This window comes from Grus americana, chromosome Z (assembly GCF_028858705.1).
Source record: "Grus americana isolate bGruAme1 chromosome Z, bGruAme1.mat, whole genome shotgun sequence".
Lineage (NCBI taxonomy): Eukaryota > Metazoa > Chordata > Aves > Gruiformes > Gruidae > Grus > Grus americana.
The window spans coordinates 79,874,603-79,894,499 of NC_072891.1; the positions used below are offsets into that span (position 1 = coordinate 79,874,603).

The window sequence follows — 19,897 nt, forward strand, 5'->3', positions numbered from 1 at the left end:
GCTGGGGCGGGTCGGTCCCGCCCCAACGCCCAGGGCTGAGGTAGAATCGCCTGCTCTGGCGGGGGCCGGGCCAGGGCCGCGCCGCTGCGGGGAGGCGGGAAGGAGTCGCCGGGTGTCGGGGCGCGTACAGAGGCCCCGCAGGGGAGAGGAGGGTGGCAGGGGTGCCGTGGCCCGTTTTTACACCCGGCTGCGCATTTCCATCCCCCGCGGCTCCTGCCCTGGTACCTCTGAGGCCACCTGATGGCCTCGTGTGATGATGGCAGGTTTTGGCTTGCACGTCACCACTGGAATTTTTATAATCCAGCTAAGATTATTATTTTTTTCCTTTTTTTGAAGTCTCACTCACTCATGTCACCACCTTGACAGCCTGGCAGATGGGCCCAGGGAAGACACATTCCCATCTCTAGATGCTGGTGAGCCCAGCAGAGAACTGCCATGGCCTGGTGAACTGCTGTCACTGCCGGTACGGACATTTTGACACCTGCTTCTGCCGCCCTGGTCATGTATTCACACAGGAGTGAACTGGAGACCTCATGGAGGGCTCTCCCTCTTACCTCCTCCTCCTCCTACTCCCATGGCTGGTAAGGTACTGCGGGATGTTGCTCTTGCAGGCTATAAAAATATAAGCACTACTCAGGCAGAGTAGAGCAATCACTTTTGAATGGGTCAGGAAGGTCAATGTTTGACTATTGCTGCAGATACAGCATTATTAGTATTGAAGGCTCAAGCATGCAGAGGGGGATTTGGAGATGCTCACAGGCTGTGCTTGTCAGCTGTTAAGGCAGGATGCGTTGCCTCAATGTAGCAGAGTGTGTAACCTGTAAATGGTCTTTAAGTAAAGACTGCAAAGCTTATGTTTGACTTGGTGCTATTTCTCTACACACACACACACATACACAGGTATTGTAAATAGCGTGGTTTTCAATAAAGAAGCAAGACTGTTTTCTGTAGCCTTTCGTTACAGCCTTTCCTCTTTATCATCTAGCTATGACTTGTTACCCACTATTCTAATGACAGGCTTTCCATCTTATTGAAAACATACATAAATGAATTTATACCATGAATGCTTGTTCATTCAAACATTCTTAAAAATCCAGCTTTAACCTGTAACAGCCAGGAAAATTTGAATTTTAACCAACCTGCCTCACCAAGATAAGAGTTTCTCAGTGTGGTAGGGATTTTTCTTCCCACATGGTCTGTTACTATCATTGCCCTACAGCAAAATCTCTGTTTCTTTGTCACATACTCTTTTAGCAAGCAACAGGATGGCTGTACCATCACACTAGTTACATTCCAGAGGATACTGGCTCTGAAAATCAGCATGCTGTGCTGTTCCCTAGATTTATTTCTATTCTGTTGCATCCCCAAAAAAGTTTGTACCGAATTCTCTTTCCTTCTTTGACTGTCTTCTGTGAAGGAAAGAGACTCTTTGGAAGTGGCAGTGGCAGAGCTCAGTCTTGCTACCTGAACAGGGTTTGTAAATAGTATGCAGCTGGTATTTTCTCCTTCCTCGTCTACTCAATCCAGATGACAAAAACTCAAGTATCAGCTTCTCACACCATGGATCCGGGATCTCAGAAGGAAGAGTCTTTAAACAGAACTAAACATTTTTCTATTTTTAAAAAAAAAAAAAAAAAGTGTTTTGCCGGTCAAGGCCAGTAATTTGTAAATTTGTTTTCAGGTTTACCTTGTCATGCTCATTGACCAGGCTTTCTCTTTTTATGTTATTTCTCTTATAAGATAATGTTATTTGTTGTTCTTTCACAAGTAGCATTCACCTACATTTAACATAGTCCCAGTAATCGGGTGTTTGGCCCATAATATATGTTTTCTGTTGTAAGATTAGGAGCTAAAAAGCTGTTAGTATCACAGAGAGGTAAAAGTAAAATCTAAATCTGCTTGCATGTAAAACTTTCTGAAGTATGTGGAAGAGTACATGCTTGGGGTGAGTGGTCAGCAGACCTCTCAGGCTATATGGAGGGGTTTTAGAGAAACAAAAAGGCAACTTCTCTCATTTCTGTTGGGGTAAGGGAAATCTAGTATTTGAAAAACACACCTCAGAGCTGTACATACCTCTTGATTTCTAAGGGAAGGATGTAATTCAAAATATGTCCTTTGGAAGTAGGAGCTGCCCTGGCAGAAAGAACAGGATACAAATGAGCAATGCACATGGCTTCTACTGCTGTAGACACTTGGCAGACACACCTAGAGACTAAGGTGAGGGAACTCACAACCTAAAATGCCCTTTTCACAAACTACCCTCTGCTTTTGTGAGCTGTGTTTCTCCTGCCCTCCAGCTTCTCTTCTTTGATGCTGCCTGCTGCAGTAACAGACTCTAATGTCTGTCTTCCACTTGGCTTCAGTGACTCCTTTCTCTGCAGTCCCTTATAATCCTTTAGCTTCTTACACAGTCTACATTGGAGTAACTGAGTCTTTTACAGCCTTCAGTGTATTTGTCCTCAGAAAATACCGACAAGGTCAGTACCAGTCTTTCACAGCTGAAAAATTAGTGAAATTAAGTTACTAGCCCAGGTTCACAGAGATCTATGCTTTTCAACAGTTTCCCAGTTGAAGAGTACCTTTTGTGGCACAGTAGCCTATACCAGCACCTCTGGCACCACCACCGGATGAAGGTGGCTGGACAACACTGCATGGCTGAGACAGGCTCTGGGAAGCATCTTTGTGAACCATCACATTTCTCTTTATTGATGCACACTGTGGTGAGAGGAAGAAATGGTAAAAGGCAGATGGAGGTTGCCTTACATTCAAACCCATACGTCACTCAGTCACTGTCTTCGGTGAAATTTTTCTTTTGAAATGAGAACTGGTGGTGAATTAGAGTGAGATCAACTTCAAAAGTCTGGTTAACTAAGAAACCGACTTCCTTTCAGAATTGTTGCTTGCTAATACAGTTTTAAAAAGTTTTTGTCAATAAATGATTTGCATATAATGGCTTGAGGCTTCTGGTGCTAAACTGAAATAGTAAAACCAACATCAACAGGTGCGGCACTGCTTTAAATGCATTTACAAAGAAAAAACAGAATGGATATCAGGTTATCATCTCCTAATAACATGCATTTGTAATAGAAGCAACATAAAGTAAAAACCTTTGTGCAGCACAAGTGTTATCTCATGAGTGCTGTGAAGAACAAGACACAGTGCAATGGCTGTAGAGGAACTGTGCCAGAAGAGGTAAGGCACTTTATTAATAAAAGATGACCTCACTATTAGATGTCAATAAATCTTCTGTAAAGTAAAGCCATTAGAGTGAGCAAGAAGTACTATTCAATCACACAGCACAAAGGCAGCTAGCAGCCCACTCAACTAATAGCGTAGCTGCTCCAGACCTGCATTTCACCCAAGTTAGAATTTATTCTGAGAAATGGTATGGAACAATGGGGTAGCAAAGGAGGCCTGATTAAGAACCAAAATTCCACAGAAGCCTGTAATCTAGAATTGTATTTTGGCTTTCTGCCAAGCTTCTTTTTATATTTAAACAGATGTATGCACAACTGGAGAGCTTTAGTGGTTCCTTGGAAAATAACACACTAATGTGATAATCATGACATCGTTAACACATTCACAAATCTTTTCTTACCAATGGAGTCAGCAGCCAAACTGCTGGCTGGACACGCCTCCAAAATGGATCTTTTTGGTAATGTTTCAAATACAGATGTCAGTTACTGCAGTAAATCAACTACAATATATAGGTGTGCATTTTTGTAGACTGTGTACTTCTATATTCTTGAAACAAAATATTACTGCCTAAAGTTATAAATGCTTGTCAACCCAGCAGGTAACTGAGCACCAGGCAGCTGCTTGCTCACCCCTCCCCACCTAAGGGGATGGGGAGGAGACTGGAAAAAAACTTGTGGGTTTTATATCTAAAGACAATTTAATAGGATAACAAAGGGAGAGGATATTATTATGCACAAATGCAATTGGTAACCACATGCAGAAGGGGAAAAAAACCTCAACCTGATGCCCAGTCTGTTTCTGAGCAGTGATCTCACCTCCCAGCTAGCTTCCCCAGTTATATACGGAGAATGACGTCATATGGTATGGGATATCCCTTTGGCCAGTTGGGGTCAGCTGTCCTGGCTGTGTCCCCTCCCAACTTCGTGTGCACTTGGCAGGCTGTGAGAAGCTGAAAAGGCCTTGACTGCCTGGCAACAACTACAAACATCAGTGTGTTATCAACATTCTTCTCATCCTAAATCCAAGACACAGCACTAACCAGCTGTTAGGAAGAAAATTAACTCTATCCCTGCCGAAGCCAGGACAATGTTTCAGAGACTCATATGTTTCTTTCATAACCCTAGTTATTCAGGGTAAAAAGGGGGGTTTTGACACAGCTTGTGAAAATACAACTACTTCTTGTAAAATGAAACTTTATTCTAAAATGTATCCAAAATTGCAAGACACAAGCACCATTAAACAGATAAATAGACATATATTTATGTACAGAGAGCATCAAAACACAAAACAATTGTTAATATAATTCTTATACCATTTTAATGAGTATCCATCAATAAAACTTTACAATTTAAAGAAGACTTTTCAGTTGCAAAACAGTTGTAAAATCATATGTATAAATTATGTTTACTACAATTCCAATAACAGAGGCAAAGTAAAATACAAAAATAATAATCAATACTGTAAATTCAAATACAAAACCCAAAGTAATGCTGCACAGGTACATATGTACACTGGATGAATTCATGCAGCTAGGCAGTGCAACAAATTAACTGCTGAGTTTAACTTATCACAAAATGGAACAACCATGTTGGCAAACAGAAGAAAATATATTTTTGTAATAAATCATAGTGCATTTTGAAGTTAGACTTTATAAAATGATTGTTGAGTGATATACTTCTAATATTCCCCATGTGATCTGATATTCCCCAATTCCTCTCCTGCAAAATAAAATACAAATGACAAAAGCTTAAAAAAAAAAACCACAAACAAACCACTGTAGTACTGAGTCTGATGTACTGGTACCATCTTGATTTTTTTTCTCCTCAGTATCAGACTTCTTTGCAAGTGTCCATGTCCACAGGGACATGCATTACTCCTTGCTACCAAAAGTAAATCTTTCACGCACCAATGCTGTCTCCATAAGCTGAATCTCACACTGCACTGGTTTAAAGAGACACAGCTGAGCCTTGAAAAAAGGAACTCCTAAATCCCTATGAAGTACAGAGAGAGAATAAAACAGAGGATAGAGAGACCTCATTATTCCTGAAGCTCCTATCCCTCATTGCTTTAATTACATAAACACGGAATAACATAAGAGGCTGTTATGGCTTGGGTGAAATTTCTGCTGATTTGCTGGGCAAGCGCAAAGCCCGTGTTTCTCCACAGGGCTTGCCTTTCACAGTGCAGAAGGCTACAGACTATTTTGGTTGGTGAAAGGAAGCCTCAGGTAACTCTATAGAAAAATACTTCGGCGGTGAAAATGTATTAGAGCTAAAGAAACAAAATCAAAGCTCTTTAAAACTGTGATTTCTTGTGTAGCTGCAATACTAAAACATGGCTGTTCACCTTTCAGTTCTGCGTTGGTTGGTATATCATGAACATGTAGATAAAACTGAGGTTCATACCTCATTGAATATTACTGGTTAAGTGTCAAAATTAGATGAGATACAATTACACAGTCTGATAACTTTTTCCTTAAAATCTTAAGTGATAAGCACGCTCAGTGTTTTCACTAGGAAGTTACTGCTAAAATGCTACATTTTTTTGCTGAGAAGACATTAATTTACAGCAGCCTGTAAACTACTGAATAGTTGCTCCCTGCATCCTTTGTGCTTCCAAAACCCCCTTTCAAGCCATTGTTAACTTTCAAGTTAATGGGAGTTTCGAGCAAAAAAGGGATGCAGAAAACACCTGTATTGGGTAAACAATGTAGCACTTTATACAGCAGAATTTCTAAATTTCCAACATGCAAGCACGTGTAGAGAGGAGCTAAGAGATGGCATGCACTGCAGTGATACGTCATTGTGCTTATGTCTGGTGAGAATACTATGGCATTTTCACCTGGGAAAACATAAATGTTAGCCCCAGAAGACTCAAACAGCCAGTATTAATGAGGCCATCAGCTACTACGTAGTAAAGAACACCCAAAAAAAGGGAAGAAGTTTGTCTGCTTGTAGCTTATAGATACTGAAGCTGAAGAGAATTACAAAGGCACAATACAAGCCTATATTTCTTGTAAATTATATATATTCCTATATTTTTGCTCATACCACCTCAAGATACTGAATGGCAAAATAATCACTGAAGATACAAATGTTAATTGAAAGTTAAGCACTACAAGTAAATGATTGCTGGAGAAGATAGCTCATTACCTGCTACATTTCTACCCTTCCTGGGTGGTGAGCTCGTCCACCTTTCCTCCATTGGCTGACAATACCCATCACTATACTCAAGAACATGGTGATCCACTGAGAAAAGTGGAAGAATGTCAGATGATATACAGAATGGCTTTATGTATCTGAAAAGTTGTCAGTAAGTGGCTGCCTCAGCAATCTTTCCCACTGCAACTGTTTTACCTTTGGCCCTTGTGAGAACCCAGAAACAGTTAACTGGAAATTCATACCCATTTTCATGCAGAGATGAGGCTAAGATAATCCGTGAAGATAACATTTTGGTTAAGTTCAGCAACTCAAAATATCGAACAACAGAGCAGGGATTGTAATAGCATATAATAAAAAACCAATTCTCAATTTTTCTATTCATAGCTACACAAGATGCGTATCATTTTCAACACTGAATGACTCACAACTCAGGAAATAAAGCAAATATATCAGTACCACTCCTGTTAAACTCACAAAAAAAAAAATTACTCCCACTTTTGTGTGATGAAGGTATATGGCAATTTTGGAGGCAGCTGCTGTCTCAGGCCCAGCTGTGAGAATGCAGACACTTCATGACAGTGAAAAGGCGCAAGTTACAGCATTTGTATTTTTAAACTTCAGCTGCTCCTCAGCTTGCAACAAGAATTGGTACAACTGATGTTATGATTTCGTACTGGCAGTTAATGAAGAAAGATACCAAGTTGAACTAGTATAAGATAGGTGTATGGTGCAAGCCTGAGGTGGAACCTGCTGTAAATGGGCTTTGCTAATCCATAGTAATGCTGTCTGCAAAGATCTGGTCTACCTGAAACTGGATACTTTCCTCATCTCCAAACCAGCATGTGAAATCGTACACATTTACCACAAGTTTACAAAAAAAACCCAACCAAACAAAATATAAACTGCCATTAATACCTGTATTCTCACAATCCTGAATTAGGAATTCCTAGATTTATTCCTTAAAGCTCTTGGGAAAGGAGTCTTTAGCCATTAGTTTCTTAGTTACAACCTCACAGCTGAATTTAAAAGCAGTTGATTCATCTATGCAATGGTTTCTTCATGTGTTGCTTTCAGTGAATTAATCAGTGCAGGCAAAGAGTGAGAGCCCACTTAAATAAAGGTGAGGATTTCTAGCAGGTGTAAACCTTCTAGAAATGTTCAAACAAGTTAGTTCAAGTTACACCTGTTTATAAAAAAGGAAGTAAAGATGAAGAAAGTATCAACTATGGGGCAGAAATCTCATGTTTGAAGGATTCAGAAGCTCATCTGGAAGCCACTCAGATTCAGGTTCTTAGGAGCTGCATTATTCTCGCCCATACCAGAGTTAAATAAATACACTTCTGTGTACAGGGATGTGAAGCTAAATATAAACCCTTGGATTCATTCCACCCAATTGTAGGCCTTTAAAAGCATGCAGGATTCATCAGTGGAGAGGGAAGTTGATGCCGTAATACAGTCTTCCAGAGGCATCTCCTCTTCTGTCCCTCCTCTGGCTTACAGAAGAGACCTCGGCTGGTAATTTTAAGGCAGCTAAAATTAGGGTAGGATGAATCAGTCCACAGTGTGGAGCAGCAACAAGTCTGATGTGGTGGTACAGCATTACCATTACAAAACACAGTTTGTAATAGCTTTGTCTGAGGCTCCAACCCAGATATGCTTTGTGGTTAGTGACCCACGCAATCCGTGTCTTTGCAGCTCCCTAGTCTTGCAAAGAACTTTTAAAAAAATAAAACAGTGAGCCTTGATTTTATGACCTTGTTTCCCTTGTTTGGTCCTTAGACAAGGTGGCTTCTCCGAACACTGGATTTCCAGAGCTGTGCTACACTGAGGGGAGACCCTCTCAATATACACAAGCAAACACGGTTTTATTTTGGTACAACAAAACTAGCACCACTGAACCTCTCAGCACTTTTACAGCTGTGGAAAACAGCTGTATATTTCAAAAAGGATTTTGAAAGAAGGGAAGCCTTCAGGGGCAGGTCTGTTTTCTGACACAGACGAAGGGCTACAAATAAAGATGTATTTGTGGTACAACTCCTTCCAAGGGCTGCAGCTGGGATAGTTACAATTCCCCAAAGAAAGACCCAAAACTATTTGGAAAGGGATCACTGACAGGCAGCATGTTGGACCTTTCATCAAAACAGACTACTGTCCTTCTGAAACATCGCAGAGGCTGCTTGTAAAAGTTACACACAAGGTCTGGGGAAGTTTGCAGTTGGAGCGGTTACTCATCCTAACACAATACTCACACATGTCCGTGTATTTAGGATGTCGTAGGAATTTTGTATCACCATGCTTTTGAACCCTTTCAGCGCAGCATGGATTGGCTCTTTGTGGTAGCTGGTGATAATGAAGAACACACTGAGGAGAAATACAGCTGCTCTGAAATACACAGACTTTGTGAGACCGCCAATATTATCCATACTAATGCTTAAGGTCAGAGGCAGTATCAAGTTTTGCATGTATTTTCTACATTAATATTTATATCAACAAATTTAATTCTTGCTGGTTTGGAAAAATTACTGTTTTCTCTTTACTTCCAAAGAGTGGAGTTTGAACATTAGGTTCATTTATGATGTTCAAAGTTATTCTTAGTCTAAAATACTCCTGCCTAATTGTTTAAATGTGACCTGCAAATACTTAGGATTATGGGATTGGGTTTACCCTCTTGTTCTGTGTAAAGGGCTGAAGTATTCTGTAGAAACATTTTTTTCTACCTTAGAAATATAGGGAATTTATCTACAGATTGGCTTGGAAGTGTGAGGAACATTTATTGTAAGTACTCAAACTCACGTGAAAGAGTGAAGGTGCAAAGTCACTAACAAAGACTGCCTTTATTCAAAAGATTAATGTAGCCATTTAAACTATCAATAAAAACAAATAAAACACAGAACTTAAAATAATCCAAGTAAGAATCCCCATCAACTTTCCCAGCTTTTTCACATTTCTTCTCATTGTCTTTCAGTCTAGACAAGACTTGATTTTCTGATGTTAGAAACCAGTAAAGAACACATACACATTTTCAGGTCTTTGTTGTGTATCAAAAAATACTACTAAAAAAAGAATCCAGAGTGCAAGAATTCAGATTATTTTTCTATCTTGATAAATAGACAAATAATTAAATTCTGCTTAAAACACTGCCTCATGTAAAAGTCTGTCATAGCTGGGGATGAGGACACAATACAGAGGCAGTGTTTTACCCCCTTCATACCCTTAGAGGTGGGTTTCCGTCCTGGCACCGATTCAGAAGTTTTGCAAAAAAATGTGTTTCCTGCACAGGGTCTGATCTCTCAGGCTTGCAGGTACCTGTGATTGAAAAGCAAACACTGCACATAACCAGCACAGGGCTGCGAGATGTGCAGCTGCTTCTTGTCTGCTAAAATCCAACCCCAAGCTCTCCAAAAGGATATGAACTGGGTTGAATTCTCTTACGTTACATTTAATATTCCTGTAAATGGCTTATATATCTGCTGTTTGAAATAAAATCAGAAACCACTAAGCGTGCTTAACAAAGCTTTAAGTATATGTGAACAGCAAGTTTTGAGGACAGAACAAGTACTGCTGTAGTATATAATACACATGGCTGTACAATCAAAAGCCACCTCTTGCTTCAAAACAGGAATTTACAGTAGTAAGCAATGGTGACAAGATTTCTTACACAAAACCTACAGGAATTTATAGAATATGCATGGATCGCTGAGGTTATAATGCCAGCAGTAGACTACACGAGTATCTTGTGCAATGTGAACAAAGTTGACAATATTTTACCAATGCTTTAAGTAATTCACATAAATATGCTAACCCACCAGCTATCACATCTTCCTCCTCTCCCCACCAGAAACAAGTGTTTGCCAGATGCATATACAGCAACCCATAAAAAAAATCCATTTGTTTTTGTGATTTTAGGCAAACATGCACAAAATAGATGCACTGTAACATTTTTGCAAGGGGATACTTGCCACAAAAAAAGCCCTCAAAATTGGTCTCATAAGCATATACAGCATTTTGATCCACACTTCTCAAATAGCCACTGCAAGGCTAAAAGTTTCTTGTATGGATACTTTCTGTCCTGAAAAAAAGAAAAGTACTTGATTCTCAACTAACAGAAAGCTACAGCTTCTACTTTACTCATGCCACTCTTCCATGTCTGCATTTCAGCCCTAGCTTAGGAACTTTTATTCTCTTCCTTAACCATTAATGTAAATGTAAATCAAATTATGTAAATCAAATGAAAACCAGGAGTTGATCAGAAAAATGAGAACAGACTTGGGAACAGCCTTCACCTGCTTCTGAATGCCGTGTTTTTAGATAGCAATTCAGCAAACACTGCTTTTCTTTCCTGCTAAACTGCTGGACATGCTCTGTGCTCCTGCTAGAGAAAGATTTGCCATCTGCTGGAAGGCCACCTGCACTTTGCTCATCTGTAACAAAAGGTGTGGCCCGTGGATATCGCAGTCCCTGGTCCACAACCCGCCTAGTTCAAGAAACCCAACCTCTCTGCTGGGGATTACAGAGTCTGCAGGATGCACCTCTGCATTAAGAGAGCAGCTACTGAATCCTAGCTACCAGTTTTGCTGCTAGCAAACTTGGTATCAGTAACATACTGTTAAAACTTTCCTAGTAAATTATAGTTTTAGTAAATTTCTACCTCATTTAAACATCCTCTATTTGGATTTTATTTTCCTCCAATCTGCATGGCAAATAATCAGCTTTTTTTCGAGCTGATTTTATGTCATTGTTAGAAATCATCTCGTCTAACGTGTGAGTCTGTGAGATGCTAACTTTCCTCATCTCAAACAGTAAGAGCTCTCAGGAATTGCACTGCCACTCCTTATTTGTTGTTACGTTCAATGTCTCTAATGAAATATAATAGGGCTCTAGCTAAAGATGTGAACAGCTTTCTGCATGTTTATTGGGCAAATTGTTCTTATTTTTGTGCAAAGATCTGGCATGGTACATTTAATGGGACAATCCAAATGAGAGAGAAGAAAACATGAAGATTAAACAACAAAAATAAAGCCTACAAATATCCAGTTCATCCAGTGGATAATTTGGCTCCTCAAGGATTGGAGCAGTTGTTACACAGCAATAAATCTTCATATCAAAAGCAATTACTGATGATTCACTCTATAGGGACAAACATAGGTTTGGTCATGGTTATTGTTACAATTCCCTCCTAATCTGAGGAACTGTATATATCTCTGTAACAGACCAAACATCTAAATTCTATGGTCTATTTCCTAGTACACCCAGGGTATTGAGAAAAATGCATCACCTTTGAAAATCCCCATGTTTTGTGCTGATTCTCTATGAAAACTGGTGCTAAACTGCCAGAATTTTCTCTTAGCAAAATTAAGCTTGTCTCCACATTGTAAAATCTTCAGGGAGCCCAGACTTAACTGCAAGAAGAATTGTACAAGTTTTCAAGAGAACAGCGAGGTAGCGTATGAATACCTTGTTTCTGAGCGCACAGCTGCGCGCACCTGGTGGATATATTATCCAGTCCTTAATTACCAGACCCTGTGAACAAGCCTGCTCGACCACTCAGTTACTCTTCTGAGAAACACAACCACAGAACCCTGCACAGCTAAGGGGCACCCTGAATCATCCATGAGATATACACTGAAAACACGAAATAAACAAATGAAATTACTATTTGTGAATTAGGCTCTTACAAAGTCATACGTATCAGATGTTAGGCAATCCACATTTGGGGATGTGGAAGGAGCTTTCAACATAAAATACAGCTGTATTACTCATAGCAACTAGGTAGTAAATCTTGTTTTGATCTGATTTCCCCAAAACCATGTCTTTCAGCAAATATTTATGATGCTGAATTCAAATAAATAAGTATTTTTTAAAAAAGGGTAATGTGCTTTCTCAATTTCTTTTGCACATTGAAATTAGATAGTGGCTAGAAAGTGACCATTTCAAATAATAACTGAAAATTGCATTTTTATTAAATGTGAAAACAGGTACCCAAGAAAACCTTTATACATTTTTATGGCAAGTTTTCCCATTACATGAGAGGCTTTCTTACATATTTTAAGCTTAAATGAAGAACAGTGACCAAACAGAAGTTTGGACTAAAATTGCAAAGCTGTTGGCTATGTTGAGGGAACTATGGCTGCACAACCGAAAACAAGATGGAAGGACAAGTTCACAAAAATAGCTCATGTAGTAGTGAACCAATACTCTAATAAAATAAGAAACAGAAGAAAGCCAAATCTGTTCCGCATATCAGTACTAGATACATAAACATGCTCCTGCACTGGTAAAAATCTTTAAAATAATGTCTGCTTCAGGAAGACTTAATTTGAGCTTCTAGACTGTCCACGCTTGAGCATGATTTTAGCATATTAGCAGTCCCACTTTTCTGAAGGATACTACTTTATTCTTCAATTGGTTTAAAATTAACTATGTGCAGGCTTTATTTCAAACAAATGTGAATGTGTTTGCAGGATCTGAGTTTTAATGTGCTGAGTAGGGGATCTATTTTCTCTAAATTTGTTACTGTAATTTGTTTCCAAGATAAGAGCAATGGCAGACAATCTGCATGCATGCACTCAAAGCAGTATTTTAGATAAGGACTTTTTTCTTGGTCAGGCTGAAACATAATTTTGGTAATTTCATCAGACCCTCTGTGTTTTGCTCTATTTACTTATTTTATGTATCTGCCAAATAATGTCACACCTCAGATAAATTATGTATTTCACCCAGATCAGAGTGAAATCCTACCCAAAATTGACCTTATGTTAGTGGTTTCATCACACTTTGAGCAGGATGACTGACATGAGCAGCAGCTTATAGGCCTGAACCAGTATGTCTGGAAAGTAGAGGAAGCTGCACACACTAAAATTTAAACCTAACTCATTTATCTCTGAGTGTACTGAATTTTTATAGTTATTTCATATCATTAAATCCTGAATTAGATCCTTAGTGTGATCAGTTTGAGGACAAATGAGCTGTCACTGTTGAAAGAGGTTTTTGGGTTTTATTTGAAAGATGTACTTTGTTAGGATTCCCATCCTTAGGGCTCAACCAAACCCAAGCATGTCTGGGACAGGAGCGATGGTTATATCATCACTTACAGTGAATTAAAGAAAAATAAATTTACCTGTACTGATCCTTTTTTTTTTTTACAGGACTAAGCTGCATGTTACATTCTCCAAATGCAAATGTGCAGGGTCAAATCTTGAAGAATCCAGTCCATAATTAGCAACCACAACAAAACCAAAGAATTAGAGCTGACTAGGAACAGGGGATAACACTTAAAAATAATTAACTGATCTGAGAAATAGAAATTGGTGCAACATGTATCAGCTGAAAATTCATTTTGACTGGTAAAGGGAATAAAAGAATAAAATGCTCAACACTGAATATTGTAACAGCTGGTCCCTCATCAAATTACTGATCTAATTCAAAATCATCTTTACATGCAGTATTTCATTTGGCAGCCACAAAACAGGGGAAAATTCAAATGATTTTTTAGCCAGTTCAGGAAGCTGTCCTTCTGACACATGAACTGCTATCCATAAAGAAGCAAGATTCTATTCACTTCTTCCTAATTTGAATTATTTAACATAAATAATTAGCTCACATATTTCTCATTGCACATACTCATTGCAAGGGAAAGCAACAGCTGGATGTCTGGGGGACATGAGGCATTTAATCCTATATTAAGAGGAGCAGGCTGGTCAGTCTCTGAATATGTGACCCATTGGTGGTCTGGGCTCTGCAACCAGGTGGACTCCAAATAAAAAATGGCAAATGTGGCCTCCACCACAGGCTGATGGACGACCCTCTGATCTGGGGACTGTCACTCTGAGATGCTGAGGCACATTTGTGTCAGTGGGCAGCATACAGTGTGTCAAAGACTCAAGGTTATGGCCACGTTTTTTACATGCACCAAACTCAACTCTGTGGTGGAGGCGGGGAGAACACGGAGTGCAACTGCAGTTCTTCCTCATGCTCAGGCAATTAATAATGCAACCTATACATGCAAATAGCCAGGTATTTTTTTTAATGCACATGTCAGGCCACATGCTTTACATGTGATTCATACAGCTTCTTCCTTGCCCTAAACCCTGTTCTTGCCTATACAAGACTTAGACATGGAGATAAAAATCTGGGTACAAATACTCCTTTTCATGGGTTGATGCGGTAGGTAAAATACTGGTTTCACTGTGAAATCCCAATTTCAGCTGGTTTATACAAGGCCAGAATATTTGCCAGAGTTCTCACAGTGAAATAGATCCATTACTTCCTATTTCTGCTACTCTAAGATTTCATCACTTCTGTTTTTTAAAAGCCTTACTTTAACTTTGCCTGAAAGACCCATTTACAGAATCTATTTATTTCTATATTAAAGAGAGAAATCTATCTAAAAACCCAGTGTGGAACAACTATCCTGCACCACTTAAAATAAAATTGCTCCCAGAGCTGGACAAGTTCTGACATTATCAATAATGCTGTTGCATAAGGACAGATATAAACAGCAAATACATTACACACTGGTATCTAGTGGATTAGAAACATAAGCAGGAGTAAAAAGGCAGCACTTGGAAATAGTCTTTCTTTCCACATTAATACTCTAGATATGATGAAAATCCTACAAGGATTTATAAGCAAAAGAAAGAAAACAAATTAATAAGCAAAAAGCTCTATGGATATTTAAAAAATCCACACACACACAAAGGGATACTTATAATTTTGAAGCTGAGTATTTAGCACATAAGATTGTTTTCTAATGGTTCAGCTGCAGAACCCATGTATGGTTATTATCACCTGATCTTACCAATGCACATGTAACTTTACTTATGTACGTAAGAACAGGGATGTAAGCATTCCCTACAGGAAGCAAGATGATTAGATTTCCTTATATCTGATTGAAATACTAACAATAAGATATGGAGTGAGTATTTAAGCAGATCTTCCAAATCTAAAATTTTGCAAGCTTGCACATCTTTTATTCCACCAGTCTACGGGGCTACATGGGTATGAGAAGTGCTGGACATACCTAGTAACCTGCAATATCAGGGCACAGAATGACAGGCTACAAGAAGCAGGGCCTGATCCTGTTCATTTTGAAGCTAGGAATGTATTTACTGAGATTAACGCTGCAGGATCAATGCAACAATGTTTAATGATATGAATGTTCTGGAAGAGAAATGGACAGGGGAAACAAAGATATGCTGGCAGTAAGAAAAATTGTACAGAAGGGAGTTCAAAAGAACTACAGAAGAAAAATTACGTGCCGAAAAGGATGTTAGGCTCTTGTATATAAATTAGGGTAATATTTTGATAATCATATTCAATATGTGTCGGCAGTTCCATTTACGGGGTTTCTTTGCACAGGTTTAATTTAATGGTCAGGCTTTCATCCTTAACAGGTGCCTATAAGCTAAAATACTGCAGATAATGCCAAATTCAGAAAGAAAAAAAATAATCAAGTCTCTGATTAATACTAAACCCCGATTCTGCTTAATTTTGCCACAATATGAAGCTTCAGCAGCGGCACATACTCTGTCTTGTAAGGGAGCCCTCAGTGATGCCACCACAGGCAGCTGTCGTGTGGTCACTGGACACACTGCTTGCCTGCAGGACGCCTGGCTTGGCATGGGACAGAAGGGGGGTTCCCCCGGAGGTGCAGAACAGACCCCAGATGCACTCAGCGGCTTAAGACCTCGCTCAAGGGCACACTTACCTGGTGCGTGAATGGGCTTTGGCACTTGATGCATAGTCCAGACACATCCATCTATCTTAGTGCACTAGCAGTGACATCATCTGACTGAAACTGGGCAGAAGAGAGTTCTCAAGTCCTTCTTAGAAGACTATCAAGGATAATATAGATGTAAGGACGCCTGGACTCTGCAGTGCTTATGGGAGAAGCTGGGGTGTGCTGGGGACAAAGCCACTGAAACCAGTGGTATTAGTGACAACAGTGAAGGGTCTGAGGAAATTAGATTTGATTTTGTGGATTTTGTAACTCAAATCAATAGTAGGGGCTTCTACCATCTTTTGAGACAGCAACAAAGTGTTTTCCAAAGATAAGGAAATGAATGTGACTTTCATAATCACTGGGAATGAAGTCCACAGAACTATATAATGGCTATCTAGTTTATGTTTACAACTAATCAAAGTAGTTATTATTTCTAAAAAAGCTACCAAAATCCTTGATATTTTAACATAATTTTAAGCCTCCGAGAGTTTTACCTTTGAATAGCCCTAAGAAAAGAGTAGTGTTACACCTTTTTATTTTCATATATTATATATATATTATCTATATATAATAAATGCAAATAAAAATGAGTTAGGACAATTGTTGTATTCCTTACACATCCCGTTACATGCAACTACTGTCAGAATGAGCCCATTACATATGCTTCTTTATCACAAGTTCATGAAAAAAAAATCTCCTTGCAAGACTTCGTGGACATACCACATCTCAGAACTGCTCCTCCTATCTAAGTGGCTCTTCTATATGCAAAATACAAGAAAGTGACTGCTTTTTGTCTGTGGCGTGAACTTTTGTTCAGCCACTTCGTGCCTGCATTGCTGATCATTGACCTTTTGATCACTACACAACTGAAAAGCTTTTGTTTTCTTGGGGGAGCTGGAAGTCATTAGGAACTAAATGTACCAGAATCTTGGTTTTAGAGCTCTGCCTGAAGAGACACGGGACTGCTTCCAGAAGCATTTCTTTGAAGACCATATGCCTTTTCTCCATTCTGTCCCCAGCTTTCATGTTTACTAGGCTGACCTCCTTATAAAATGGCCCAGACCTTTGTTTCTCTTCTGTTCATGGCAAAAGGTAAGACCCTCACAAGGCCAGTAGTCATAAAAAGTTTACTCTATAATTTTGGCTCAAAAAAAAAAAAAAAAAGACTGCTTACTGGAAAGTTTTGGGAGAATTCATTCTGATAGATGTGGTGAAAAATGCACACCCAAGTAGCAGGGTGACCTGATTTTTTGAGTGGGCTTAGGAAATACTGTTTATAATTAGGATGTTACTGTTTATAATGGATTGCTACGATTCGGTTGAGAATCACTGAAAATGGGAAACATAACAGCAAATTGTTAGAAAAGGTTTCAATGATAAGGACTCTATTGTATTTCCACTACCTAGCACCCCTACAGAAGATCATGCTAAATAGAAAACTCATTTCCACGGGCAGAAGCCCTGACACTTTATTGCTAGATACTATAGCAATCAGAGCTCACTTACAGTAACCTTAGAGTACTCTATATAAACTGAGAAGCTTGCATCAAATTCAGGCTTCCATTTAAAATAGATATTGCAGATATTAGGCTTCAATTAAAGAAGAAAAATAACCTTCAGTGCTTCTTTTTTTAAAGGCAAAGTATAAAAAAAATCACCAAGTAGGTGAAAATTATTAAATTTCTCCAAAAATTAAGATGAGCTTTCTTCTATTTCTTGAGACAGTACAATTTGTGATTCACAGGGTAACTGGTATCAAACACAAGTTAATGAAAGCTCTTATAAGCAATTTTATTCCTATCCATAATGGCAGACATTTACAAAATCAGAAGAATTTATCATTTGAGTTCACCTTAAAAAATAACTTATAAAGCAGTGATATATGCAACATAAAACAGTTCAGGAGGGGAGAGGGAAAGCAAATTTTAATAATTAAAATGTAAACGTGAAAAAAAAAAGATGGAATAAAAGTCCCTACTTCTCATTTCTACTTAAGATGTCATGTGATAATATTTTACAATGTCCTGTGGGTCTATATATGTATGTGTGTATTTCTATATCACACACACATACATATACATTAACCCACACATGTACATACACAGATAATTGTTTGCAGTTCCATCTTGGGCGGTTCTGTTATGCCACTCTTTACAGTTGCCTCAATCATGTTTGGGACCCACTGTCTTGACCAAAGGGGGGAGATGGTAGAAAAAAAAAATGGTGGGTCTGATTGTGTCTGAGATCCTTTTGTTAAACTGTACACTGGGACGAATAATTTTCTTCTGCAGTAGCTCTCTGAAGAGGGCCAACTCACTGTGGTCTTCATGGCGAGACTTGTTAACGGATCACACACTCATTGTCATGCTAGGGGAGTACTGAAAAAAGAGGAATCCACATTTTAACAACCATTTTTTCCCCCCCAGGTAACTAAAACCACTTCTGGACCACAGCAATGAGTTTAAATGTCAACATGCTCTTTGAACGTCCTCCTAAATTTGCACTAAGTCGTGCTAAGGCTGTAGTTCAGTTTGTGGTATCATAACTTCTGTTATGCTTCTTGCATTATGCAAAAACACAGCTATTGATGATAAAGCCAACTCTCTGTTTTGGTGTTACCTGGGTGCTGTGATGAACCAATACTTCTCTGATGCGTTCCATGCCTTTTCCTGGTCAATGTTGGCTGTTGGGGGGATCTAGTTAGGCAGATAGCTAGTCTGAAGCAAACCAGCATTCATGGTTAGCTGAACCACAGAAGTATTTTGGAGAGCTTTTTATTACTTTATGGGAGGAAAGATCTGACTGGAATTAAAATAGGCTTTTGGGTTTTGTTATTCTGTATTACTGATTTTAGGAGGCAAGCTGAATCAAGGATAAGTGGTCATTCTCCTTTATGTGAACCAAAAAGTCAATCACCACATTACATTATTATTGTAACACAAATTGAACTGCAGCCCTTATACAAGCTATAGTAGCCCGCAAGTTAGCAGTACTTCATTACAATAATCAATAGGACACCACAGTGCCTAGAAGAAGTGCACATCTGTATGCCTAATTTGTTTTTAAACTGGAAGTTGTGGACTGCAGAAACATTTAATTTGGCCTAAAATCTTCTAAGGAGAGGAAAATGTTCAAATGCAAGAAGTATTAGCATTATGAAAACTGATAGAAGAAACAGAAAGATAAATTTGCCTTTGCAAAAACAGATACGGAATAAAACACCTGCCAAAGCTACAGTATGAAGCTGGCCACTTCCAAGTATCCAAACATACTAGAAAAAATATTTTGGAGGCGTCTTCTCTGTCATGGAAACTGCATAGGATGGACTACTTGGTTAAAGTCTATTTTATCCCATGTCATGTCTCTGATGGTTTGTCTGTCCTATCATGCACTGAGCACTCCCATAGTGGGCCAGCAAAGCTAGTAAGGACATGCTTATCTTTAGTCAATGTCAGAGACCAGCTCAAATGCTTAAGGCAAAGCATCTGTTCAAGGGATTTTCTGTATCTGAGCCAAAGTGCCTGCATAATCACTTTGAACAAGGAATCTAAAAATTATCTAAAGGTGTTTGTGATTTTTAACTTACTATTAGCCAAGCACCATTCCTCACCCCCAACCAAAACTCCTGATGAACTGAACAGCACATCTGCCTGAGAAAGGACTTCTTAGTAATGCCTACTCTAAGTAGCCAAGTAATGAAATATGAATCTGAACGCAAGACAGTTCCCAAAGAGAACAACATGCCTTGTGGCACATATAATGCATGCCTCATAGGCATGTATCTCATGTAAAACCTTCAGAAAACTGGGTCCCAGGT

The 19,897-nt window shown here is 39.0% G+C and overlaps 1 protein-coding gene across 11 annotated transcripts in view; it reads right to left on the reverse strand.

Annotated features, from left to right (window-relative positions):
• Positions 1 to 4,374: 4,374 nt before the first annotated feature.
• Positions 4,375 to 19,897, reverse strand: part of SSBP2 (single stranded DNA binding protein 2) — a 199,139-nt gene continuing 183,616 nt past the window's right edge. For all 11 annotated transcript variants that reach the window (XM_054810058.1, XM_054810056.1, XM_054810059.1 and 8 more), the window contains one exon: positions 4,375 to 18,458. In XM_054810058.1, coding sequence (XP_054666033.1) covers positions 18,429 to 18,458 — 30 coding nt within the window. In that variant the 3' untranslated portion in view covers positions 4,375 to 18,428. The remainder of the gene's footprint in view (positions 18,459 to 19,897) is intronic.